Source organism: Drosophila novamexicana, unplaced genomic scaffold (genome assembly GCF_003285875.2).
Source record: "Drosophila novamexicana strain 15010-1031.04,08,12 unplaced genomic scaffold, DnovRS2.1 tig00004554-arrow-pilon, whole genome shotgun sequence".
NCBI lineage: Eukaryota > Metazoa > Arthropoda > Insecta > Diptera > Drosophilidae > Drosophila > Drosophila novamexicana.
In genome coordinates this window covers 86,902-110,314 of record NW_020825051.1, presented here as the reverse complement: position 1 = coordinate 110,314, position 23,413 = coordinate 86,902, and the positions used below count along the sequence as shown (strand labels likewise).

At 39.1% G+C, this 23,413-nt stretch overlaps 6 protein-coding genes across 11 annotated transcripts; 2 read left to right on the top strand and 4 right to left on the bottom strand.

Annotated features, from left to right (window-relative positions):
• Positions 1-1,230: 1,230 nt before the first annotated feature.
• LOC115769668 (nucleobindin-2) lies at positions 1,231-3,470 on the top strand. Its single transcript, XM_030714581.1, has 3 exons — positions 1,231-1,582; positions 1,653-2,300; positions 2,376-3,470. Exons 1-3 carry the CDS (start codon positions 1,340-1,342, stop codon positions 3,228-3,230), a joined length of 1,746 nt encoding a protein of 581 aa, XP_030570441.1. The 5' UTR covers positions 1,231-1,339; the 3' UTR covers positions 3,231-3,470.
• A 1,657-nt stretch (positions 3,471-5,127) lies between these two features.
• On the bottom strand, positions 5,128-14,056 carry LOC115769498 (myb-like protein P). Of its 3 annotated transcripts, none has more exons than XM_030714317.1 (7): positions 14,006-14,056; positions 13,687-13,796; positions 13,486-13,604; positions 10,714-10,790; positions 6,193-8,568; positions 5,976-6,137; positions 5,128-5,918 (listed from the first exon to the last, which is right to left on the bottom strand). In XM_030714317.1, the coding sequence occupies exons 2-7, from the start codon at positions 13,731-13,733 to the stop codon at positions 5,715-5,717; spliced, it is 2,985 nt and encodes a 994-aa protein (XP_030570177.1). In that variant the 5' UTR covers positions 13,734-13,796; positions 14,006-14,056; the 3' UTR covers positions 5,128-5,714. The 3 variants fall into 3 exon arrangements, with proteins under 3 accessions (XP_030570177.1, XP_030570178.1, XP_030570179.1); XM_030714318.1 differs by having other exon boundaries at positions 5,976-6,134; XM_030714319.1 differs by lacking the exons at positions 10,714-10,790; positions 14,006-14,056 and having other exon boundaries at positions 13,687-13,779.
• Positions 10,845-13,111, bottom strand: LOC115769500 (nuclear RNA export factor 1). Its single transcript, XM_030714320.1, has 2 exons — positions 11,952-13,111; positions 10,845-11,888 (listed from the first exon to the last, which is right to left on the bottom strand). Exons 1-2 carry the CDS (start codon positions 12,735-12,737, stop codon positions 10,917-10,919), a joined length of 1,758 nt encoding a protein of 585 aa, XP_030570180.1. The 5' UTR covers positions 12,738-13,111; the 3' UTR covers positions 10,845-10,916.
• A 262-nt stretch (positions 14,057-14,318) lies between the features above and the next one.
• Positions 14,319-16,812, bottom strand: LOC115769830 (gram-negative bacteria-binding protein 2). Its single transcript, XM_030714804.1, has 4 exons — positions 16,611-16,812; positions 15,812-16,558; positions 15,695-15,751; positions 14,319-15,033 (listed from the first exon to the last, which is right to left on the bottom strand). Exons 1-4 carry the CDS (start codon positions 16,741-16,743, stop codon positions 14,576-14,578), a joined length of 1,395 nt encoding a protein of 464 aa, XP_030570664.1. The 5' UTR covers positions 16,744-16,812; the 3' UTR covers positions 14,319-14,575.
• A 1,080-nt stretch (positions 16,813-17,892) lies between these two features.
• Positions 17,893-20,088, top strand: LOC115769511 (gram-negative bacteria-binding protein 1). 2 transcript variants are annotated; one of them, XM_030714345.1, is made up of 4 exons: positions 17,893-18,044; positions 18,103-18,948; positions 19,011-19,327; positions 19,875-20,088. In XM_030714345.1, the coding sequence occupies exons 1-4, from the start codon at positions 17,903-17,905 to the stop codon at positions 20,070-20,072; spliced, it is 1,503 nt and encodes a 500-aa protein (XP_030570205.1). In that variant the 5' UTR covers positions 17,893-17,902; the 3' UTR covers positions 20,073-20,088. The 2 variants fall into 2 exon arrangements, with proteins under 2 accessions (XP_030570205.1, XP_030570206.1); XM_030714346.1 differs by lacking the exon at positions 19,875-20,088 and having other exon boundaries at positions 19,016-19,123.
• Positions 20,089-20,725: 637 nt separating this feature from the next.
• Positions 20,726-22,740, bottom strand: LOC115769513 (gram-negative bacteria-binding protein 2-like). Of its 3 annotated transcripts, none has more exons than XM_030714348.1 (4): positions 22,580-22,740; positions 21,830-22,492; positions 21,009-21,346; positions 20,726-20,958 (listed from the first exon to the last, which is right to left on the bottom strand). In XM_030714348.1, exons 1-4 carry the CDS (start codon positions 22,698-22,700, stop codon positions 20,755-20,757), a joined length of 1,326 nt encoding a protein of 441 aa, XP_030570208.1. In that variant the 5' UTR covers positions 22,701-22,740; the 3' UTR covers positions 20,726-20,754. The 3 variants fall into 3 exon arrangements, with proteins under 3 accessions (XP_030570208.1, XP_030570210.1, XP_030570209.1); XM_030714350.1 differs by lacking the exon at positions 20,726-20,958 and adding an exon at positions 21,694-21,752 and having other exon boundaries at positions 21,284-21,346; XM_030714349.1 differs by lacking the exons at positions 20,726-20,958; positions 21,009-21,346 and adding an exon at positions 21,359-21,752.
• Positions 22,741-23,413: the final 673 nt, after the last annotated feature.

The following is a 23,413-nucleotide window of genomic DNA, read 5'->3' as shown; positions in this document are numbered from 1 at the left end:
TGGACAATTGTTCCAACCAGGGCAGCACAAATGATGTGCGTCAAATTAACATCGGACACTTATCGTTGATTTAATTTAACGGTCAATGAACTAAAAAATTAAATATTCTCCATTCTTTTATTTTTCTTATACGGAGGCATTGGTTCCAAAAACATTATTTACACTTATTCTAGAAAGTTTGATCCAAAACGAAAAATACGTTCTTCAGATATCTTGAAATAATAAATTACCGTAAAAAAGTTATCCTTTATCTTATCTCAGGAATAATAGCGCTAAATATACTCTAATTTGTAAATATATTCTTTTAGCAGCAAACTCGTTGCTAGCCCCATCCAAAATGACCGTAAAAAATTAGGACTGCTCTTGAAGCCTAATATATTTTCTAATGGATAATATCCACAATTACACGCTATACCAATTTGAAGATACATATTTTAGGAAGCCTTTGGCATTTATTCTAAGCAAGTTGATCAGACAGTTTTTGAGGAAATAATTAAAAGTAAACACACCTCATGTTGTTCATTCAGAAGGTCCATCAAACTACTTCTTCCAATGGGAAAAGAAGCACTGTTCGGATTTAGTGTTAAACAATTTTATACAGCAGTAAGCGGCAAAAAAATAATTTAAGTTACTTGTATATATAAAAAAATGAAGACGTTTATCTCGACATATCACTTACCGACTGTATATAGACACTAACCATACAACATATGTATGTCTATATGTTGTGTTGTGCATCAAAAGACGGACCTATTCAAAGTTTCATGACGATAGCCCAAAACCTTAGATATGAACGCATCGAAGCAGACAGATGGACAAACGACCATGGGTATATTAACGGCTGTTGTTGCTGTTCAAAAATATATACTTTATTGGGTCGGAGATGTCTCCTTCTATGTGTAACACAATTTCATGATAAAATTATAATACTATCTACAAAGGTTTAATAATGATAATAATAATATTAATAATAAATAAAAAATAATAAGAATAAATAAGAATATTATTAGTTGTAAGTGATCAATATCAATTTCATTCGTTAAATAGCAAAACTTTCATATAATTCATTTTAAATTTTCTTTCAACAGCTGTTTGGATGTAAAAGTGGATGTTTAATAGTGAAGACACCTTTTGAGTTTTATCGATATTTTTGTATGCAGTGTTATTAGAAACATAAACTAGTAAAGCCATCTGGCAACACCCAGTGACAAAACAATACCAAGGCACGGATCATTCGAGACAGACACGTCAGAATACACTTATTTTGTAAAGTTATTTACACAATTGTTTTTCTTCATTGAAAAACATTTAGAAGTAGTGACTTGCAGCACGTGTAATTATGAAACGTACCCTGGCAGAAGTCGTGCTGGCGCTTGCTCTAGCTGCATCTTTAGTTGTAGCTTTGCCTGTCACGCAGAACAAGAAGGAGGATAAGGGCAAGGATCCAAGCAGTACACCAGGCCCGGCGGACGTAGAGGCTGCGCTGGAATATGAGCGCTATTTGCGCGAGGTGGTAGAGGCACTCGAAGCCGATCCAGAATTTAGAAAGAAGCTGGACAAAGCACCTGAGGCCGATATACGTGTAAGTTTTGTTGTGAATGACAGCTGTTTGTGTAATTACCCTCACTATGAAATAATTTCATATTATCTAGAGTGGAAAAATTGCACAAGAACTGGACTATGTGAATCATCATGTACGCACAAAGCTAGACGAGATAAAACGACGGGAGTTGGAGCGTTTGCGTGAATTGGCCAACCAAGAGTTTGAGCTTAGCAATGACATTGACCGCAAACATTTGAAAGTACCACAGCATTTGGATCATGGCAATGAGCATACTTTCGAAATCGAAGACTTGCGAAAACTGATACAAAAAACGTCTGACGATTTGGCTGAAGCGGATCGAAAGCGACGCGGCGAGTTCAAAGAATATGAAATGCAAAAGGAATTTGAGCGGGAGGCCCAAAAAAAAGAAATGGATGAGGCGTCTCGCAAGAAATTCGAAGAAGAATTAAAGGAAAAGGAACAAAAACACAAACAACACGAGAAAGTGCATCATCCAGGCAACAAAGCCCAACTGGAAGAAGTCTGGGAGAAACAAGATCACATGGACAGAGACGATTTTAATCCAAAAACATTTTTCTCAATTCATGACGTTGATAGCAACGGCTTTTGGGACGAGGCCGAGGTAAAGGCACTTTTTGTAAAGGAGCTAGACAAAGTCTACCAAAGCAATTTGCCCGAGGATGATATGCGCGAGCGGGCCGAAGAAATGGAGCGCATGCGGGAACATTACTTTCAGGTAGGCTTATATTTTATATATTTTAAAAAATGTATAGCGTTTTAAAAAGCATGTTAATATATATCTAAAAACTAGGAAACGGACACTAATCATGATGGCCTTATCAGTATAGATGAGTTCATGCAGCAAACCGCAAAAGAGGAGTTTCAAAAGGATCCCGAGTGGGAAACGATTGATCAACAACCGCAGTTTTCACATGAGGAGTATTTGGAGTTTGAACGACGACGTCAGCAGGAAGTACAGCGCATGATTGCTCAAGGTCAACTTCCCCCACATCCCAATATGCCTCAAGGCTATTACGCAGTGCCACCACCAAGTGGTGTAACCTATCACGCGCCATCTCAAGGTGCTCAATTACATTACCAGCAACCAAATCAGTTGCACGCGCAGCAGCAGCAACAGTATGAACATCAGCAACAACAATATGCCCAACAGCAACAGAATCATGGCCAACAATACCAACAGCAGCAGTATGGACAACCACAGCCCGTTCAATTAAATCCCGATCAAGTGTATCAGCATGCTGGACAGATACCAGAACACCAGCCAGCGTATCAGCAGCAACAGCAGCCGCTAATCTATCAGCAACCTAGCCAACAGCAACCTTCACAACAGCAGCCTGTATATCAGCCAGTGCAACCGGCTGTCCAACCAGGGCAAGTGCCTGCGCAACAGCAACAGCAGCCTGTATATCAGCCTGTGCATCAGCCTGTGCAACCGGCTGTCCAACCAGGGCAAGTGCCTGCGCCACAACAACAGCAGCCCGCTCAGCAACAAGCGCATCAGCAAATCAACAATCAGTCGCCTTCGCCTCAGCAAAACCAACAGCTACCAGTTCAGCAACAGCAACAGCAATCTAAGGACCAGGTGCTTCAGCATGATCCTTCTAAGCAACAACAAAAGCCAGAACAACAAAAACTGCAACATTAACCACAACATTCCTGTTGTCGCATTTTCTGCTAAATTCTCGGTATTTAAAAATGCAAAGCAAATATTTACTATGTATCTCAACTTACAAATTAGCTGCCGATTGCAGCTTTGTCTTTCCATTACAGAATTTTTTATGCTTTTATACTTTCTGTTGATTCCCATAAATACCCTGTGTACATAAATCAAACTAACATAAATTACTGATCATACAAAAAATAATAAATATATCGAATACATAAATCATGTTTGGTAATTGTTTAGTTTAGGTCTCGAACATAAAATAGGGTCGATTTAATCGAACTATAGATGTAATAATAAAGATGCTAGTGGATATTATCCGGCTTCCCCGTGAAATCTCTTGTGCTAACAATCCTATTTGAAATTTGTTTAAGGTCTATCGAATACAGATCCAAATGTTGGAATATACGGTTTTTGCCCGTTTGCTTATGGTGAGAATCTCGAACCCGAAAAAGAAACCATCGTTTATTGAACCTTTCACCCGCATTTTCTATCCTATAGCGATTGATATCGTGAAAATCGTCTGAATTGAATTTTGACAAAGATATTTTACAATAATTTAGAAGTCACTTTGGCGATCTTCAATGCCTCGGATTATCTAATCCGTTGACAGTCAAGGCCTTAAAAGGCTTAAAACCATGCGGTGCGGACTTAGCGGCTTATGCAATTCCACCTTAGACAGAAAGTTTGTCTTTCTTTCTTTCGTTTCTTTTCTACGCCAACTTCTACGTCAACACTCGGGAATAGGATGTGGACATGACTTTATGAAGAGTATATCAAGTACCTAATACACTTGCTTCTCATAATATCAACGCTTCAAAATTATAATAGTAAAGTTAATTTGTTTAGGAACACATTTTATTTTTTAAATTAGTTTAAAAATCTTCGAATATTGTAATTAAACACAAACAAAAATATATTGAATAGGTTTTATTTATTTTTTTTTTGTTAAAATTCTTTTATTTACAGCTTATCTTCTGTTACTCTTGCTTAGAAACTTTTGTCAGCGTAAGTGGTTATATGTATAGCACAGTAACAAAATAATGTTTCAAATAACACAAAAGCGCTTCAAATAAATGTATTTAAAAAAAAAAAAGAAGAAGATTTTATAAAAATATCAATAGGCAATGCGAAATTAACGAAGGGATTATCATAATTATATTGAGGAATTTCGAGCTGGATGCTTCAAGGTGAATGTTGATCTTAAAAACCAACAACAAACACTAAAAGTGAGCAGATTAACATTTAGTTTACACTCAATGGGACACTAAAATCATATTGTTATCATCTATATCTATACTGACATATTGGTTACGATTAAACTGTCCTCATTTGTTAGCCATAAGCAATTCACCCTAAAAATCACGCCCTTTTAATATTCCCATCGGAGCACAATCCTACGCATAATTTCTGACTCACCTCAAACTCAATTTTGACTCAAGCTCTCTCAAAAAGGGTGCTAAGCACCCCCAACAATGATAAATATGAAGGAAGGCAAAGCTGTAAGTGAAAACGGAAAAAATTATATTATCTTCAAAGTATCTTTGCATACATGCTATATCGATATTTCCTCCTCAAACCAGTCCTTAAGTTCAGCTTCTGGTTTAAAAGCTTGAATATGCCGGACTTGGTTAGATTCAAATCATTTCATTCTCATATCACCATTTTTTTAAGGTATCTAGAGCCTTGTAACGATCGATAAACTTATATGTATCAAAGAGTATCTTTTACAGGCCTGCGAGGATATTGCTAGCGGCTACCAGCAATCAAAAGATGGTTTGTTACCTATACGATCGATCCAAAAACAATATAAAATTAAATGGTCGGATATTTGATCCCTTCATATATGCTGTTTACATAATGTAAGTTTTATAATGTATTTAGACTGGTAACAGGTTTTATTATAGTTAATAGGCTTATCATGTAGATATTACATTTTTGTTGTTTGTTTTTGTGGTCTAGCCACTGAGCAGGGATAGGGATACGGTTCAATTAATGATAAGTTTATTTATATATATAGATAATTTTTTTATTCGATTTCCTTATTTGCAGCGCTCAACTACAACAATTAACGTTAATATAATTATTTTTGCGTGTTTTACAAAAATATACAGCAATAGTTTTCGTTTCATTACTATACGATTCACATGGAGTTATCTCCGTTTTTCGTTAAGGCATAGTGTGTGTTTTTTATTCGGTATTGGCGCGTTTACATAAGTCGAGGTTGCTTTCAACTAAATGGAAATGCTTTCAACTAATGAATGCATAAAATAAATGCTAAATCTGAAAACGAATGGACAGTACGGCAACAAATTCTTCTTAGAGAGGGAGTTTGAAATAAGTAACGCACATAACAAAGCGAGTAAAGAAAACAAAATTGAATAAACGAAGCACTTTTCTGTTTTCTATGGTCATATCTTCTATATTAGTCTTCTGGTCGAGTGGTCGTTGTATTTTTCATGTGGGTCAACGCCTTAGTATGCTTGATGGTCGCGGCAATCCACTGCGTTTCATTTGTGTCGGTTGCCGCAGACCCGATGGCTTCGGGATGCCCGTTGCACCGGTTGTCACCTGTGTGAGCTTCAAGCTAAGCGCCTGTGTATCAAATGGGTCGTTTGGTTTCGTGTCCTTGCCATACAGGCTGCCACGAGACGATGCAGAAGACAGGCTCTGTAACCAATGATATATTAATATTGAGAGACATGTTGATTTTAATTGACAAATCACCTCGGGTGTTTCAGATTCCCCAGCTGCTTTCACGCTCAGACTATAATATCCGGACGAAGGACGGGCGAGTCCATTGCCCACAGTTCGCTTTACACCCGCATTCGTCGGTGCACGCAATCCGCTGACTAACTTGGGCACTTTGAATACGGAAGTTCCATCCTGCTGAATGAATTCTGTGTTTATTTTTTTTGAAATTTATTGTTTCTTTTTTACATACCTCATGCTGTTGGGTTGCTCGAAACAGATTTGTCAGCTTGCTTACTTGGACGCTGGGTCGTCTCAAGGCGCCACCCAAACTAGGTCGAGGCGCCAACGCATCTACAGTACCGCCAGCACTCACAAACCCGCTAATGTTGGAGGACAAATTGTGAAATGACTTCGACTTAATGCCCATTGGACTTTTTAGCCCTTCAAAGTCACTAGCTTTTGGCACAGATTCCGTCGTTGCTTTTGAGTTTGCTAATGTTGTTGCGTTCAGACCAGCGCCAGCGGAAGTTGCTTTGCTCACAGTACTGAGCTTTTGCAAGCCGCTGATGTAGCGCGGTCGAGATAGCGAACGCGGCTGTGGCCGTGCATTCTGGCCCGATTCGGCTAATGATGATTGGGGCTGCTGCTGCTGCTGTTGATGCATCAGCAACGATTTCTCCTTTGGCTTCTTGTAAGTCAAGTAATTGCTGCCGGAGACGGTATTGTTGCCCACATCGTTTATGTTGCTGAGAGATGTCTGATCGAGTCGTGAAAGACGTCCATGAAATGACTCCTGTCGATTCTCAGATTTTACTGTATCCAATGGCTCATTCTGCGGCTCTTCATCATCAATACAAGGCACAACAATGTTTCCCAGCTCCTCGTCGCGTGCGCGCATTTCTTTAGTTATTTTGATAGTTTTGAACCGTTCTCGATCTCTATTACGTCGCCCTGTGACCTTATAGCTGGAAGCCTCCTGTTTTTCCCCTTCCATGTCCGCTTCCTGCTTGTCAGTCTCATGTAGTGGGGTGTAAACCTCGGCTTTCTTGGCTGGCTCCTCTTCGCGTCGATGAACAATGAACGAAGTAGAATTACAACTGGCGTTGCTGGTATCGCTGTTATGCATTGCGCTCAAATTGACATCGTCATAGAGGCGACTACGTCGGCTGAGCAGTCGCTCACTGCTGCTGGAAGATTGACTATGACTGCTTGTTAATTGTGACTGCGCGGATGGGGGTGTAACATGCTGAAGATCCACTATCTGCTGCTGCTGCTGCTCCGGCTGAATGTAAGGCTCCTCATCTTTATGAAAACGACGCTTTATACTGTCCAGTGATTTTTGCATTTTCAGCTGCTCTGCATTAAGAGCATTTACTTTTCCAAGCTCAGCCAGCATATGCTCAAATTGCTCTTCATCACCCTGTTGAGCGAGCAGCTCCACCTCAGCCTCGGCCAGATCCATGACGCACTGCATTTGCCTATGCTCTTCCGACTTGTTGTAGGTTGCATCTAAGGTAGGCTGTTCGATTTGCTCGAGCAACTGCATTGTATTTGCCACAAACTGTTGGCTGTTAAAACCGTCAGGCGCCACCTCAAGCTGAAGATCCTTTAATATTGCTGTTGGTGGTTCATAGGTATGGTTGAGCTGTTGTCGGCTTTTGTGAGGCGTAGTGCTGCCCACAATCGGAGATATGTTTATTACTTCGTCACGGCCTTTTAGTGTAGGCGTATAGCTTAGCGGCTTATTATTATTATTATTATTGTTGCTATTGTATTGAGAACGGCCACTTGCTGTGGTCAGGGGTGTAGATTGCATCTGGACAGAAGACAATTTGTTTTCAAGATTCTCAGGTGTATCACAGCGGGCTGCCTCGGGCGTATGACAGTTTTCCGTGAAGGTGCTGTTAATCTGTCGCCCCGCAAGGAGCTGTGTTTCATTTAACACTGTAGTGTTTATGGCCGTTGGTCGTTTAAACGTGGAAGTTGTCTCCCCCTCACACATAGATTCTGTAGTTGTACGTGATGTTAAGCTGTCTACCAGACTGAATGTGGTATCGCCAATCATCTCCTCACTCAACACCATAGTTGTGCACAACTGCGATTGGGCATGTGTATGTGCTTGTGCTGGCACCTGGATTTCATTTGGCATGGACACGCTGTCAGTACTGTTATCCATTGTGCTGCAACCAGAAGCAGTTTTGCTTAGCGTCGTCAATGATATGTCATCGATCTGGCCAATATGCGAATCCTTAATTAACGTGCCATCTCCAGACATGCTCAGCGATTCGAGAGCTTTGCGGTCCCTTATCATGTCGCTCAGCGTGTAGCCCCCCTCATTGATCAGCGTTGCCGTCGTTGTCAGATTATGATCTGCTGGATCCGACTCCGTTGGTTCCAGACTGTTGATCGATTGCAGAAAGTTGAGATTTGTAAAGTCAGCGGAGCTGATAAGTGAACTATTCATGCATCCGTTGCTTATAGATGTACAGATAGACGATGGTGGAGAAGTGTCCTGCAGAAAGGATTTATGCATGTTGGTTACAAGTCCTCCAATTTCTAGACTAAGCATCAGCGATCCTGAATTTGTCGTGGGCGATGTATTATTTTCTGTTTGGGATACATGCGTCTGCAAAAAAAAAATAAAGAAAACGTTTCGTTTCATAAGCCACTTTATATACTTTAACGGAACTAACGAAATTCGTAACACATTGGAGACAGAATCTCCAACCAGACATGTATTCTCAATTAGGCCGACAACCTTAGTCGATATAGCCTTCTCCGCCTCTTAAACTGTATTACTTTAACTATATTAAAATGCTGAATGATCATTTTTAAAATTCTTATATTATTACATAACTGGCAAGAAGATTGCACCCAGGCTTAACGTAACGAACAATACTGTGTAGTGCATTAACAAATAAATTAGCGAAAAAGACTGTTTTCATTATAAGGATGGTGACTCAAAGAGTCAAGAGCAGGGTAACAGAAGTTTGCATTACAAATTTGGTGACACCAGCTATAGAAATGTAAATTTAATTTCCGCGTTTTGCTATCAGCTGAATCAAGTGAAGACCGAGTAGACTTTGAAATAAAAATAATGAAAATCTGTTAAGAGATTTTTTCATTCTTAAATGGAACTATTGCTTAAATATATTATTCTTTGTATTAATATCAACGGAAAATATAAATTGATTAAAATTAATTTAAATTCATAGTTGGAAAATCATCTGTAATTTCAGATCACAAAACATCATTAAGGAAGTTGTCCGTTATATCAGACAAAGAAAAAGAAAATCTGATGTGTGGATTGCCATATTTGATGATGTCATCAAACCGTCCTGATTTTACTTCATCTTCAAAGTTAGAATCTATTTGAGGACAACCCCGCTGGTTCTTCATATTAAATTCCCATTTATGAGCCAGATGATGCCATGAGAGCGTATCGTGGACTAAAGTCGACTGCATTGCCATCAGCTATGACTGCTTTAGAAGGACATTTCATATTCTTGCTCCCAAGCAGACCAAACGATTTTCAAGAATTTTCAATCCGAGAGCAACTAAAGAGTCTGAGTTTAAACGAGAAAGAAAGGCTATCTTCGGCACGCCGAAGATCTAATACCCGTATCTAAGAAGCACAGGAAAAATAGTTAATGCCGAGTTTGGGCAAGATATCTTGATAAACAAAATGCTTTTTTCATACAACTTAATTTTCGACCGATCGTTCCTATGCCAGCTATAAGATATATTGGTCCGATCTTAATAGGATTTTGCATATATATGAGGAGCATAGAAAAGCTAATAAATGTCGAGTTTGGTCAAGATATCATGAAAAACAAAATGTTTCATACAAAAACTTAATTTTCGACCGATCGTTCCTATTGCAGCTATATGATATAGTGGTCCGATCCAGATGGTTTTCACATATGTGCTGCGTGGAACAGAAATAGTGACTTCTGCAAAAAGTCATTAAGATAGCTTTAAAACTGAGAGACTAGTTTGCATAGAAACAGACAGACGGACACGGCTCTATCGACTCGGCTGTTGATGCTGATCAAGAATATGTATACTTTATGGGGTCGGAGATGTCTTCTTCTATGCGTTACACATTTCACGACAAAATTATAATACCCTCTGCTAGGGTATAAAAAGATGCAGGGGACCCTCATAATATATAGATTTGGGAAAAACTATTTCAAGTTCCTATGATTCGAGTACAAGATAAGGAGCAGATTGCTCTGCAGACTAGAACACGCACAGGCCACTACCTAGCAACAGATTATGGCAAGCATAGAATATAGAAGCCAGCAGTTACTTAATCTCTGAAGCATCCCATCTGCAGCTGACCTCCAATCGAATTATCTTAATATTAGCTGCCGACTGCAGCTATGTTCCATTACAGAATTTGCTATGCTTTCAAACTTTTTGGTAATTCTCACAAATCAAACTAATATAAATTACTGATTATGCAACAAATAATAAAATCGAATACATTTAATTATGCAGCTGACTTTCAATCGAACATTTGCAACTACGAAACTCAATATTCTCTAACTTTTGAGATATTTATAAATTACAATCTTTAGTATATTATGGCTTATACATTAAAAATCAGTTTAGCAAAACAAAAGACAGATGTTAAAGTTAGAATAATTAATGCTCTATATACTTATCGGATATGGCTCGTCTGTAGTTAATATCTCCCCTTCGGTACTCCGAAGATAATTCTTTCTTTCTTTCTAACAATATATATTTAAAATGAAGTTCGACTTACGAATTGTGTCTCCAGATTTGCCGCCGCCTGTGATCTGCGTTTGGGTCTCGTAAACGTCTTCGAATTAAGTTTGTATGCTTGACATATAATATATATAACATATATATTAGTTTTAACTGATTAATTCATAAAAAAAAAATGGTTGTGCTGGGTGTGTATGTGAGTGTAGTAATTCTTGAAAATTATGCATTTGTATCAAAGATTTAAAAGTCGCCGATATCCAAAAGCACATCCTCGTTGATGAACAGCAACATTTCATCGTCGGAGCACAAGAGCGTATCATCGACTTCCCGCTCTAGCTTACCGTTCGCATCAACGGAAGCCTGCGTCGCCAACTGCGGCATATCTTCAAAACTCGGCAGCACAGCTTTAGGTTTAAATGATTTATTGGGCTCGATAGCCAGTTTTGGCATGCCATTGCTAATTTCTTCTAATTGGTCATCAATGTTGCTGGACTTGTCATGTCCTCGCCTATGTTGGCTGGCTAATGGAGCTGCTATGGGCTGGGGAGCTATCAAGATCTGCTTGCACCTGACTTCTTGTTTGGCAGCCAATGTGATGTTCAGCATATCGTTGGTAATAACCCATCTTGGCGGCACATCTGGGCGCATTACAAAACTTCGCGAATATATACGCCTTTGCCAGTCGTTGTTGGTTGTCAGCTCACTGCAGCTACCGGTTAATGTAAAGGCGCGCAATGTATTGTTGTAAATGTGTACCTCCAGCCGCGCTTCCTCGATGCTTGTCTGCATCTCGGGAAGTTTGCAAATTGTTTGGACCACATTCTTTACGCCGAAACGTAATTTGCCACAGCGCGCAAATGATGACCGCAAGTGCAGGTGATTTCGATTGAACAGTCTATAACAGCTGTTGCACTGCAATGACTGCGTCAGCTCCCTAGCCGCGGAAAACGAGAACAGGGCCTTGGCATCATAATAAATGTCTAGTTCCGGACGACGGCTAATCTCATCAAATATGTTATAGTAGAGCTTGGCGAACCCAGCGCAAAATGCGAAACCTTCACCAGCACCTTCTGCTGATGGGGATGGCGCTCTTATCAATTCTTGAGATTGAAGTTTTTGGCTGTAGCCACAGATGTGTACCCCTTGTGGCAACATTGCGTTCAGCTGCCACGGCTGGTATTTGGCTAGCGGATTGTCTGCAATCTTCAAAGTCTGCAAATCCAGGTTTTGTAAATTTTTAAGCTCCATTAAGCCCTGAATTTGATTAGCGCTTACATCCAGCATTTGAAGCGCAGGCATATTAGCACGTGAAAACCCATTAAAGGCGCGCAGTGTACACAAAAAATTGTCGCGTAATTGAAGAATCCGCAACAGCGGAAACTGTTGGGATATCATAAGCAGCACTCGCTGCAGCATTGGCAAGACATGCAGCGCACAAAAGTGACCCTCGAGCTCAGCGACGGCATGAAAACGAGACAGATTCAGAGTCTCACTATCAGCTTCATAACAGGCAAAAAGCGCCGTCCTAATGGCGACTAGTAGTTCGGGCGTAAATTGCGACGTCGTTAACATATCTGAAGGCATACCCTGTTCCACAATTATATTGATAATTTGGCTACTGTACAGCACAGAGACTTTGCCGCTGAGTCGCTTCAAACGATTGGCCATCAGGACATTATCTACAAGGAATTGGCCACAGTCACCGTCGTGGCTGCGTTTGAAATTATACAGCTGCACTTTAAGTGGCATCATGGCGTATTTCAAAGCCAGCATAATGGAGCTATCTGGCAATTCCATGCAATTGGATATAGTCACTGTAAACCAGCCAGTGACATTTATCATTTTGGATGTTGCATCGTGCTCTTGCACGTATTTATCTAGCACATTGCACAAATGAACGGGAGTTAAATCGCCAATCCATACGCCAACGTATTCCTTGAATTTGCTGCTTCCGAGGTTTCTGTTGCTAGCTTTTAATAGATTAACTGGTGTTCGAGTCTTCATGTTGATTCGACGACCATTTCTAATGGCGTTTTCCTTTAACTTTTGGAAAACACTCATTTTGAGAACTCCGATATTTAACTACAAATGCTACTCTTTCGCCATATGCAGAATTTTACAGTTACACGACGTTGACATCTAAACAGTGTTGGCTAACTGCGCGCCTTTAAAAATTGCTATTAAACTAGCAAATGCCATTCACACTTTTCGCATAATGCAAAAAATTTACAAAACGGAAAATGTTAAGTGCCAATCAAAAATTGAATGTACATGACCTATACTAAAAATAAACTTTTTTGTGAGAGTTAACATAGTTCGACATGCCTTTAAATAGGCGGCTGTTTAGGGATACTCCAATTTTTGTCAATTTCCATTGAAACACAGTTTTCAGATTATAAATTATTGAATGAATTGGCAAAACTGTATGTTTAATTGTTTAATATGCACAATATATTTATATTGTTTCTTGTCGGCCGAATAATCAATTAAAATCATGGCCATAAAAATCCACGCATAACTGTTTAATTAGTTAATGTAGATATTAACGTGCACTAATTCCTGTCTACAATAGCATTGGCCAAATATGGGTAAAACAAACAAGTAGTACCCAAGGGTACGGGTCAGTAAGCGGCTTGCCCGCCTACACTCACCAGAAAAGAAATCAACGTTGTTGCCGTCTATTTAACCCACTTGTGAATGTGTTTTATAAAGCTCTAAAGGCAAAACATGGTCTGTCTGCATTTATGTGCCTGTGTTTATATGACCTATGACTGACATACATACATACATGTATGATCCATGTACCTACCTTGTTCATTGTTTGGCTGCGAATGCAGTTGCGGCTGCATCTGCGACTGCTGTTGATTATTTGTTTTCCACTGCTGAAGAATGTTTGAGATATCATCGTGCGTTTTATCTGCCAGAAAACTGTCATTTCAAAGGAAACATGCCTTAAGTATTTTTAGCATATGAACCAAAGGCAAAAGCAATTGGAAATGTTACTACATACATGTATGAATCATCCTTTAATGCTTCGTCGATGTCCAGTATATCCATGTCCTGCTGATGTGAAAGTATCAACTTTTGGCTTAAGCTAAGTAAGTATCTTCAATCTATGCGCTGAAAGCAAGAAAAACATTTACTCTCGTTGGTTATAAGCGAATAAAAAAATTCCTTTGCTTCTGCCTTAGTTTCGCTGTACACGCAGACGACACAAACACAAATACACCAATCAAAGGTTTTTGTTTACATTGTTGCATTCTCTTGTGCCTAACATTCATAGTTATGTAGTGTAATCGTTTTAAATCACACTTATATATTATATTCACCGTATTAACAAATTAATGGGCAGCCGTACAGAGCAAAGCACGGACATTCTTTAACAAAACATCGACATAGACGGAATCAGCGATAAAATGCAGGGATGCAATAAACACTACGATTTATTTGGGTTTAGTTTATGGAACCAGTAGGTACTGGAACTAGTTCACATTGGTTTCAAATTTTGTGCGATCGATCTCAATCTTATATTTAAAGATTACCATGTACAAGTTCAGCTATTTTTAAAAATCCACCCATAAAAACAAATATGAATCAGCTTTAAATGAATATTTATATTATTATGATATATTTATATTATATATTATATTTATATTAAAAATTTGTGAGATTGCCAGATAACTTGCAAAACTGGCAACAAATTTTTCTCTGGAAAATCATTTTTAATTATAAATTTTAGATTGAATATTTCCGAACTTCATTAAAGAGCCCACAGTTATGTTCTTAACAATTTAAATTAAAATAAATTAATAAGCCACATATATGATCCACAATAACACACATGTACACAAATACATTCATTTAAACTATTTAACGATGTGTTAATAAATGTACGGCGTCTAATCGGCATAAACACGCACATAATCGATAATCATCGCTCTACTTTTCCCCCAAGTAGAAGCCCAGGTATGACGACTTTGCCAAAACGAAAGGGCGGCGCGGGGCTGTTGATTCTTGTATGGCTTTACATCGTTCATTAAAATATTATCATCGAAATTGAGAAATCCGCCCACTGTAACGCCAAGAATTATAAAACACTTCTCATTAAAAAATGGCAAGCCATCGTAGATCTCTCCGTAAATCTCATCGTCCACCATAAGTGTTAACTTGTCCCGTTGCCAGATCATTGTGTAATTGTGGAAGTCATCACCATAGTGCTTTGCATTCAATCGTTCCTTAATAATTTGTATCGCTCGCTGTTTTTGCCAAACGATCATGCCACCATATAAGCGATTGCCCGATATGTCTTCCTGCTTAGTGCTGCGCAAGTGAGCATTACCACGAGCATAAGCAATGCCTGGAATTGATTTCATTTATCAATTACACTTTTTGTTTTAAAATAAAAAGCCATTATCTTATGCCCTGTATTCCCCTAATACTTGACATAAGTACCTATTACTGCACGCTGTAATTCAATTAGTTCGTTAAGTAATAATGTGGGAGCCTGATTAAAATTTCTTACGTTCTCTTTTTAATGATAGTTTACTTGTAGACATTATGAAAAATATAAAAAGCGGATAGAAAATGCAAGCGCTAATTTTGAAATGCAATTGGAAATTATAATCATTGTAGATTTTTTAAGAGTCTCAAAAATGGTCAATTAAACTAGGCCCCTACTATGAGGACAAATTCAACTTGTGGTAGATGAATTTGTGCAACAATCCGAAGAGAGTTTTATTTAATGCAAGAGTTTTGTTTAATTTATCCTCACATGTCAACGATAAAGTACAGGGCTAGTGGAATCACAAAATGGGAAGTATATAAATGTAAGCTGTGCCTATATAAAATTCTTCATATCAATTTTATCAGCAGTACTCCAGTTTCTGCGAAAACGGTAGTATTTGAAAATGAATTCGCGGGCTATCGATAAATACGCAAAATAAGGTGGAACTGGAGCACTTACAATACTATATAATAAGGTATTAAGAACTAGTTATGTGAAGAATTCCGTTACTTACGAAGTTGATTGGCATAATGGGTTTCCGCATGTGTCGAGACTGGTTGGAGCATCACATCTGTGGATTGTTAATAAGGTAATAAGCCTTGTGCTTCCTTGTTTAAGCCAAACCACTTACATGGAAACAACCAATCGCCTTTTGGCAGCTTGGCACGTACCACAATTTTGCCATATTTAAAGCTAAAGCTCTGGCGTGTATGTAGTTGAGCCGAATATACAGGAGGCTTGATTTTGTAGAAGCTACCCTTGGCAATGCTGCACTCGAGCTCCGGACTGTCAACAGCTGTACAGCGATCGCCTAGCTGGTAGGCGCCCTCTGTCACTTCGCTGGCTACCATTGGCACAATATGTAGCTGTCCCTTCCGCACATACGAATAGCGCGGCGAGTCATCAAATGCCACCAGCTCCTCTTCCTCATGGTACATGCGCTGACGTATGTCATGCATCCAAACGCTGCGATTCAGCTGTGCGCCACTAAAGTTGTCCTCAAAGAGCAGCTCGCCCTGACAGGTGCCTTGACTACTACTCACAATGCTGCTAGCTGGCTTGCAATGCTTTCGCGGTTTTTCTGAGCTGAGATTTACCTGGCACTCTTCCGCGCTGGTGCGATTGCTGATGTTCCGCGAGATGCTTTGTTGTGTGGTAAGCAGGCGAGTGTTAAGTATTACCCGCGTCTCGCTCTTCTCATATATTAAATCATTGTATTGCACCAATATAGAGATTTGTAGTTTATCGTTGTTTTGCAGGCCAATACTTTGTTTGCTAGTCCAGCTCCCATTGGTGGCTTGCGTTATGTAGTCCATTAGAGCCGGACATCTGCCATCCACTTGCAGCATATAAAAAACGCGTTGCATGCCTGGCTCATCTAAAATCATTCTCATCACAATGTTGACCTTGAAGTTAGTCGCACCACATACCAGGTATGGAAACCTCAAACCCGCTTTTGTTCAACATTTCCATGTCCACGTTAGGTATTTCATATGCCAAGTTTTCTCGGCATTTCAAAAGAAGCCACGCAAAGGAGAAGCTTAGAAAAAGTTGGCAGATCATGACGCACTTTTATTTATTATGCAAATATTACACGATATTTTATATACGTATCGTTCTGGGAAACTTGGCGCCTCAACTGTTGCAAACCCGTCAAATTGCATTTGGTGTAAGCTTAACAGCTGAAAAAGCTTTTTAGTTACTAAACGTAAAGCTTTCCTTGCCGATTGTAAGCTAGTAAACCTGTAAAACAAATCTTGTAATATTATTTATACGAGAGAACGGAGCGAACGAATGCATTGAAAAAAGCAAGAGGGGCTACATTTGGCTTACTAAAGATTTAATAACTTTCTAGACTTACGGCTTGCGGTTTTGAATATATGTAAGGATATGTAAAAATGGCAGCTATATAATAAGTCGTCCCATTAAAATATATTTTGCTCATATGTTAAGAGGATACTGAAAATAATAGATGTCGAGCTTAGTAAAGATATTTTGGCACACAAAAATTGTTTTTCCATTGGAGAACCTTCATTTCGGCCGATCATTCCCATTACGTCTGTAGAATATAGTGGTCCGATCCGGTCGGCTCCGGCGACCTATCGAAAAGGATAGCCTGCAAATGGAAGGACTATTTTTCAAAGAAAAATGCTAACACAACCGGACATGTATGTATCACATAATCATTTATTGTATTGTAAAGTAACTAACATATTTGTTTCTATAATTTTCATTGATTTGACACTCAAGTGTCGTTCAGCGAATTGATGGGATGCTTTATGAAACTATCATTGCTTATTGACTGCCAAAGCATCAAGAATTGATGTAAATAATCCTAAGTAAGAACACAATATGTAAGAATTTTGAGTTAATATTATATTAAACTTACTGCTATGATATTGTACATTTGCTGAAATTCAAAATAAACTTATAATATTTAAGAACTTAGCTTTAACATTTACAATCAGGCAACTTGCAGAGTTTTTAAATATACAATAAAAAGGAACTATATTTTGTCAAATTATATTCTGTATAAGAGTCACAAGAGAAGCGACCATTTTGAAGACCTTTAAATGAATTGGTTTGATAAGCTGTTGAATGGAAACAAATTGTTCCAGAGAGCAGCGACTCATCATCGACAACGAATTATTAAATCTGAAACCGGTCTGGGAACGTTTGCCTCAGTTACCAACGAAGCGTCAGAGAGATCGGGCTGAATATAATGCGTGCAGCTAAAAGATTACACACAGAAAAGCTGCTGCTGCTATTTTTGCTTTGTCGTTCGATTGTCGTCATTTTTTCCTATAAGTTGCCCGCAGCCTTAGTGGAGCCATTGGCTAACGGTTTTCGTGTGTCCATACCAGGTAAATTAAAGTTAGCTCCAACAAACTCACATCCAGACATGCCGAATTGTATTTAAAGATGATCGTGGCATAAAAAGTGTGGCTTTCAATGTGAATCGTAATCGCAATTTTACGGACTTTGAGGAGGGTGAGTTTAGTGCCCAAGTACGCGAGCCAGAGGATGGACGCTGGCAGCATGATTTTGAGCGAACAGCATTGAGGGCACATGACACGCTTTATATATGGACCAATGTGCAGCATGGCAATGTAATCTATCGCGATAAGAGTCTGCCGCAGCCGGTTTGTCAATTATCGGGCAAAAATTTGCCTGCGGAATGCTCGATGAGCCCTTATCAGCATCAGAATCGAGAGACTACAACAGTCAAAAATGATGCAGTATATAACGGGTCAACGTCAAAGTCCTTGTCCTGCGCAGAGGAAAGCGAAACGATGATGTCACCTCCCCCAAGCCAGCCGCTTTGCAAGGGTCAACTAATATTCGAGGAAGAATTTGAGAATCTGAACGAGAGCCGTTGGCTTCACGATGTTCGGGCACCACTTGACAGTACTGATGCTGAGTTTGTGCTCTACGATGGAAAGGCACGCGTGCAGGGTGGTCAACTGATCATCGAGCCTAAGCTGTGGTCTAGCTATCGACCCGACTTGCACATAATCAATGCCCATCTAGATTTGTCCGACCGCTGCACAGGCACACACAACAGGCAAAAGGAGTGCGTGCTCCTAACAAGTGGACCACTTATTATGCCTCCAGTGGTGGTGCCGCGGCTGAGTACAAAGGAATCCTTTGGCTTTAAGTATGGTCGCGTCGACATACGCGCTAGACTGCCCAAGGGCGATTGGCTCATACCGCTATTGCTGCTCGAACCCCTCATGGAGTCATATGGCCAAACTGGCTATGAATCTGGTGCGTTCATGGCCTCATCTTGTTCTGAACTATAAATTTCCTTATTGTTAACTTTGTGATAGGTCAGCTGCGGGTGGCCATGGCCCGCGGTAATGATCAGCTACGTCTACCGCACGGTAAGCTAATCGATGGACGCACTCTTTTCGCTGGAGCAGTGCTGTCGACGGAGGCGTCTCAGCGTGAGGATTTCATGGTGCAACAACGGCGAAGCGTTCATTTCGGCGACGACTTTCATGTGTATAGCCTGATATGGAGCAGTCAAAGCTTGCGGTTTTCAATCGATGGTCAAGAATACGGTGAACTGTTGACTGGCTTTGCGGAATCCGACTTAAACCCCAGCTGGCGTCGGGGAGGACCCATGGCGCCCTTTGATCGCATGGCAAGTATATAAAAACAAACAGCAAAAACGCCCATGTGAAGCAATTTTATCGTTCCTATTTAAATATGACAAAAAGATGGTATACCGAGTTTCTGTAATTGTATGTAACATGCCGGACGACGCAGAAGAATAACCAGAATCTTGATTTCTTTAATGCTTATGAAAGCCTACATTCTAATATTATCTTGAACTCCTCATAATAATCCTGAGTCTCCATCAGATAATGGTCCGATTCGCCCGGTTCCGACATATGTACAGCCTACAACAGGAAGAGGGATGAAATTTGTAAAGTTGAGGATTGCAATTTCTATATGTTAGTTGGGAGCACTCAGCTAAAAAGAGACATGCGTAGCTTAATGGTTTTAGATCTACTTTGTAATCTAAAAATTATTCACTTCATTGGTACGAAAATGTTAAAATTTACTTGTTACATACATTTACACAACATTAATTTATCCTTACCTTGGGCTCAGGGTAAAATACCATTGATTTGCTTATTGCACAGAACACATTCCAAGCCGAAATTCAAATTAATCTTCAAATTTAGTTTTACATCACGCTGGGCCTCTCAGTTGGCGGCTTCGGAGACTTCGTTGACAAATTGCGCACTTCGAGCTTTGAGAAGCCTTGGATTAACAAACACCCACAGGCGAAGCTTCAATTTTGGCGGAGCCAGGAGCAATGGTTGCCAACCTGGAAGCAGCCAAAATTGCTCGTCGATTATGTTCGTGTCTATGCAATTTAAGATCATATAAGAACTGACATATCTATAATTATTATACGTTATATACTCTCTTAATTATTTTAAAATAAAAATGTAAGTCGGGAGTGGTCTACCAGAAGCTGCCCTAAGCCCAGCGCCGAACTCTACATACATATCCAGTAGCTCTGGCGGTGTCATTTAGTATTTGGGAGTGAGACCTTTGGCCAACTGACCCAATTGTCGGGTGACAAGTGTCAGTTGAAAAATGCGCCAAGCCGAAGAAAACTTTGTTTTTGGTTTTCATTTGTTTTTTTTTTTTTTTTGCTTGTTTATAAAAGCCGCAAAAATCCTCGCAGGGTTCCGAAACCATTAGACATGTACGTACAAATGAATGTTTTTGCGCATTGGAAGAGCGCAAGAGAAAGGGTAAAAGAGAGTTGTATAAACCAAAAAATTCTATTAAATAAATTCTAAATGAACGTGTACATATGTATGCATGCATAAATGTATAACAATAATAATCAAAAATCTATTACTATATGTGCCTGCATTAGGGATAGATCGAAAACAAAGGGTGATATTAAAAATGCACGCCTAGAGCCGTACCCACTAACTGATCGTAAAAGCCGGCATAATATGTTTAGGTATACTTTAAAAATATGTATAGTATATTTTCAATAATAAAAAACTCTTTAATAAAGAACATTGACGTTGGAAAAGCATTTTAGTTTTCATCGGGATGTGTTGTATAAACACGGACGTGATCTATCACCAGCTTGGGATGCTTCCATGTTGATGGATCTATAGATATATTTTCTAAAAATATTGATGGAGCCTGAGGTGTCACAAGGAAGTTTTTTTCCAGATTTACATATTCTTCTTTAAAGTTTAATATCCCTCCAGCAGTCAAACCCAATACGATATAGTACTGTAAAATAATTAATTATTAATGGTAAACTTTTCGTAAACGCTTTTTACCTCAGTTCCTTTCAAGCTTTCGATTATCTTCTTATCTCTTATAGTGCCAAAGGTAACTCCGTCCACTTTAAATATAATTCGATCCTTGTGTCGAATTATTGTATAGTCGTGAAAATTGTCCCCATAATGTGATCCGGATTTGTGTGGCATATTCACCGTAGCCTCATGATAATCGTCACCTATCTGGCCGAAGACGCTGCCAAAAAGCATATTTCCTCCAATATCTTGGTGGGCATAATCGTGCAGATGTGGATTGCCTCGCACATATGCCATGCGGATGTGAGGTTCAAACACATTAATCGATTCAAAATCGCTCTTGATGGGGTATAGTATTAAATCTGTTGAAGTAGGGAGTTAAAAATGAAGTCTGCAAGAAGCCTGCAATACTCTGATCACTTTGTAATATTAGCTTGTAAAAAGGTTTAAACATTAAAGGACCTATATTTTACCATTATAATTATAAGAAACTCAATTGCAGTAAAGGGGCGAAAAGTTATTTCAAAATTTGTTAGTCCTGCGGTGGGCGTGGTTGATGTTAACTTTATATCTAAACTTTCTAATTCATTCCAAGATTAGTATTATCAGTTTCAAAAGCGCAGAAAAATTATGAATAAAACACAACCAATAAGTAGAGCTACCTTAGGCTGTCTAACCTGAATAATCATTTTGACAATAAATACACTACCAGCAGCATAAAGTCGGATCGATTAGTTTGCGTGCGGCCAGAAAGACAGACGGGAAAAGCTTGTCGGAGATATAAATGTCACACAATGCAAAAATAAAGTTATATTACTTTATATATTTACTTTGTTTGTACTTACAGGGGAAGAGCCAATCGCCAATGGGCATTTTAGCACGTATCTCGATCCGACCATAATCAAATCGCAACTTCCTATTGTATAGTATTGCCGAGTGCATGGGTGGTAGCGGTTGACTTATTGCGAATGTATACGGTCCACACAGCAAATTTCTACTATCCGTGTGCGTATAAGTACAACTGGGTAGTGTAAACAGATCGCCTAGCTTGTAGTTCGTCAAAGTGGCATTAAAATGCAATTTTTCATCTTCTATATAGCAGTTATTATCACTTTTCAGAAAGGCTGCAAATTCTTTATGATTTGTATGTACCCGGGAGCATACTGCATAAGTCCAATGCGTCAATTTGTTGTCCTTGAAGTTTTCCTCAAAAATTAGACGGCCGCTACAGCCCCTTTTCGAGTTTGAGTCGGACTCTTCTCGTATGCATTTCTGCTCATTGGTGCCATGCCCATCAGCATTAATCCTGAAATCATACGTTTTTGATATAACGTGATCTTTGGTTTCAATGACACTGAAAATTCGTATGATATCGTTTTTTTTAGGTTCCTTCTCAAGGCTTATACTAAATGTGTTGCTGTTATTGGCGCTATGAACATATATATAGTCTGATGTGCATTCATCGTTGATTTCTGTTGAAAAGAACATTGATTTAACCTCGGTATCATCTGTAAATATTAAATTTATTTATTTATTAATTCTTAATGAACGGAATATTAATAACAATCATTTTTCGTGACAACATTTGCACATACCAAGCGTTACGTTAACATATTTCCCATTTACATTAACCGTTATATCTGATTTTTCGTTCTCGTTGGCGCCTAGGCAACCAACAATGTATCCAATAAAAAATATACATGTTTTAATATTCATTTTAAATGCATATATACTTTAATTATAAGGTTATCACTCTATTTGACGGTCCAACCGTCCGTAGTCGACTAGACCTGCGGCTCTCAATCCACAAACGCAATGCTACGGACATGCGGCGTCTCTTACGGGGGAAAAACGATAACCCGAGGGAATGAGGTCTATTGCTGTCGACTTATTGTTTTTGCATGTTGGCATTACTATTCGGTGATAAAGAGGGAAGCTCTAGTCGAGAGAACGCGACTACAAAATGCCCTAGCACAAACTTGAATTGCTTCCATCTAATTTAAAAGTATACCATAAGTCATTACCCGGCGTCGCCCAGGTCAAATGAATAATTTGGAAATGCAAGTAATTCCGAGTTCTCTTGTGTGATTCAAGCTAAGTTGCGTTTATTTGACTTATCTCAATTGAGAAATGTTGAATCTTAAAAGAATCTGTTTTCATTAATTAAATAATTCATGTTTTCTTATATCAATTTAAGATACAATTCCAATCCTAAGCCAACCTACGCTTAGCCCACTGCGCTAATTTTGATCCAACAACTTTTCGCTCGGCAGCCCGACTATGTTGACTATCTGATCAGCTTTAAACACATTAGCAATTACCTTTGTTAACATTTTATTGACTATTTCACACTTAGTGCACAATCCAATCTTCTGGTCGGAAAATAATAGTCGAAGGTTGTATGGGCGAAAATCAAAATTGAATCTGAT

Excerpts from the sequence above, each read along its gene's own strand:
- LOC115769500 (XM_030714320.1), bottom strand. The coding sequence starts at position 12,737 with ATGAGTGTTTTCCAAAAGTTAAAGGAAAACGCCATTAGAAATGGTCGT. Across the intron at positions 11,889-11,951 it reads CTGCGCTTCAAATGCTGGAT|ACTTTGAAGATTGCAGACAA; the intron begins GTAAGCGCTAAT and ends CTGGATTTGCAG.
- LOC115769513 (XM_030714348.1), bottom strand. The coding sequence starts at position 22,700 with ATGAATATTAAAACATGTATATTTTTTATTGGATACATTGTTGGTTGC. Across the intron at positions 21,347-21,829 it reads TGGCGATTGGCTCTTCCCCT|ATTTAATACTATACCCCATC; the intron begins GTAAGTACAAAC and ends CTACTTCAACAG. Across the intron at positions 20,959-21,008 it reads AAAGCTTGAAAGGAACTGAG|TACTATATCGTATTGGGTTT; the intron begins GTAAAAAGCGTT and ends ATTATTTTACAG.
- LOC115769498 (XM_030714317.1), bottom strand. The coding sequence starts at position 13,733 with ATGGATATACTGGACATCGACGAAGCATTAAAGGATGATTCATACAT. Across the intron at positions 13,605-13,686 it reads TTAAAGGATGATTCATACAT|TTTTCTGGCAGATAAAACGC; the intron begins GTATGTAGTAAC and ends TTGAAATGACAG. Across the intron at positions 8,569-10,713 it reads CAAATCTGGAGACACAATTC|ACGCATGTATCCCAAACAGA; the intron begins GTAAGTCGAACT and ends TTTTTTTTGCAG.
- LOC115769511 (XM_030714345.1), top strand. The coding sequence starts at position 17,903 with ATGCGTGCAGCTAAAAGATTACACACAGAAAAGCTGCTGCTGCTATTT. Across the intron at positions 18,045-18,102 it reads TTTTCGTGTGTCCATACCAG|ATGATCGTGGCATAAAAAGT; the intron begins GTAAATTAAAGT and ends TTGTATTTAAAG. Across the intron at positions 19,328-19,874 it reads TGGCGCCCTTTGATCGCATG|TTTTACATCACGCTGGGCCT; the intron begins GCAAGTATATAA and ends CTTCAAATTTAG.
- LOC115769830 (XM_030714804.1), bottom strand. The coding sequence starts at position 16,743 with ATGATCTGCCAACTTTTTCTAAGCTTCTCCTTTGCGTGGCTTCTTTTG. Across the intron at positions 15,752-15,811 it reads AGGCGATTGGTTGTTTCCAT|ATGTGATGCTCCAACCAGTC; the intron begins GTAAGTGGTTTG and ends AACAATCCACAG. Across the intron at positions 15,034-15,694 it reads CCATTATGCCAATCAACTTC|GCATTGCTTATGCTCGTGGT; the intron begins GTAAGTAACGGA and ends AATCAATTCCAG.
- LOC115769668 (XM_030714581.1), top strand. The coding sequence starts at position 1,340 with ATGAAACGTACCCTGGCAGAAGTCGTGCTGGCGCTTGCTCTAGCTGCA. Across the intron at positions 1,583-1,652 it reads CACCTGAGGCCGATATACGT|AGTGGAAAAATTGCACAAGA; the intron begins GTAAGTTTTGTT and ends CATATTATCTAG. Across the intron at positions 2,301-2,375 it reads TGCGGGAACATTACTTTCAG|GAAACGGACACTAATCATGA; the intron begins GTAGGCTTATAT and ends TCTAAAAACTAG.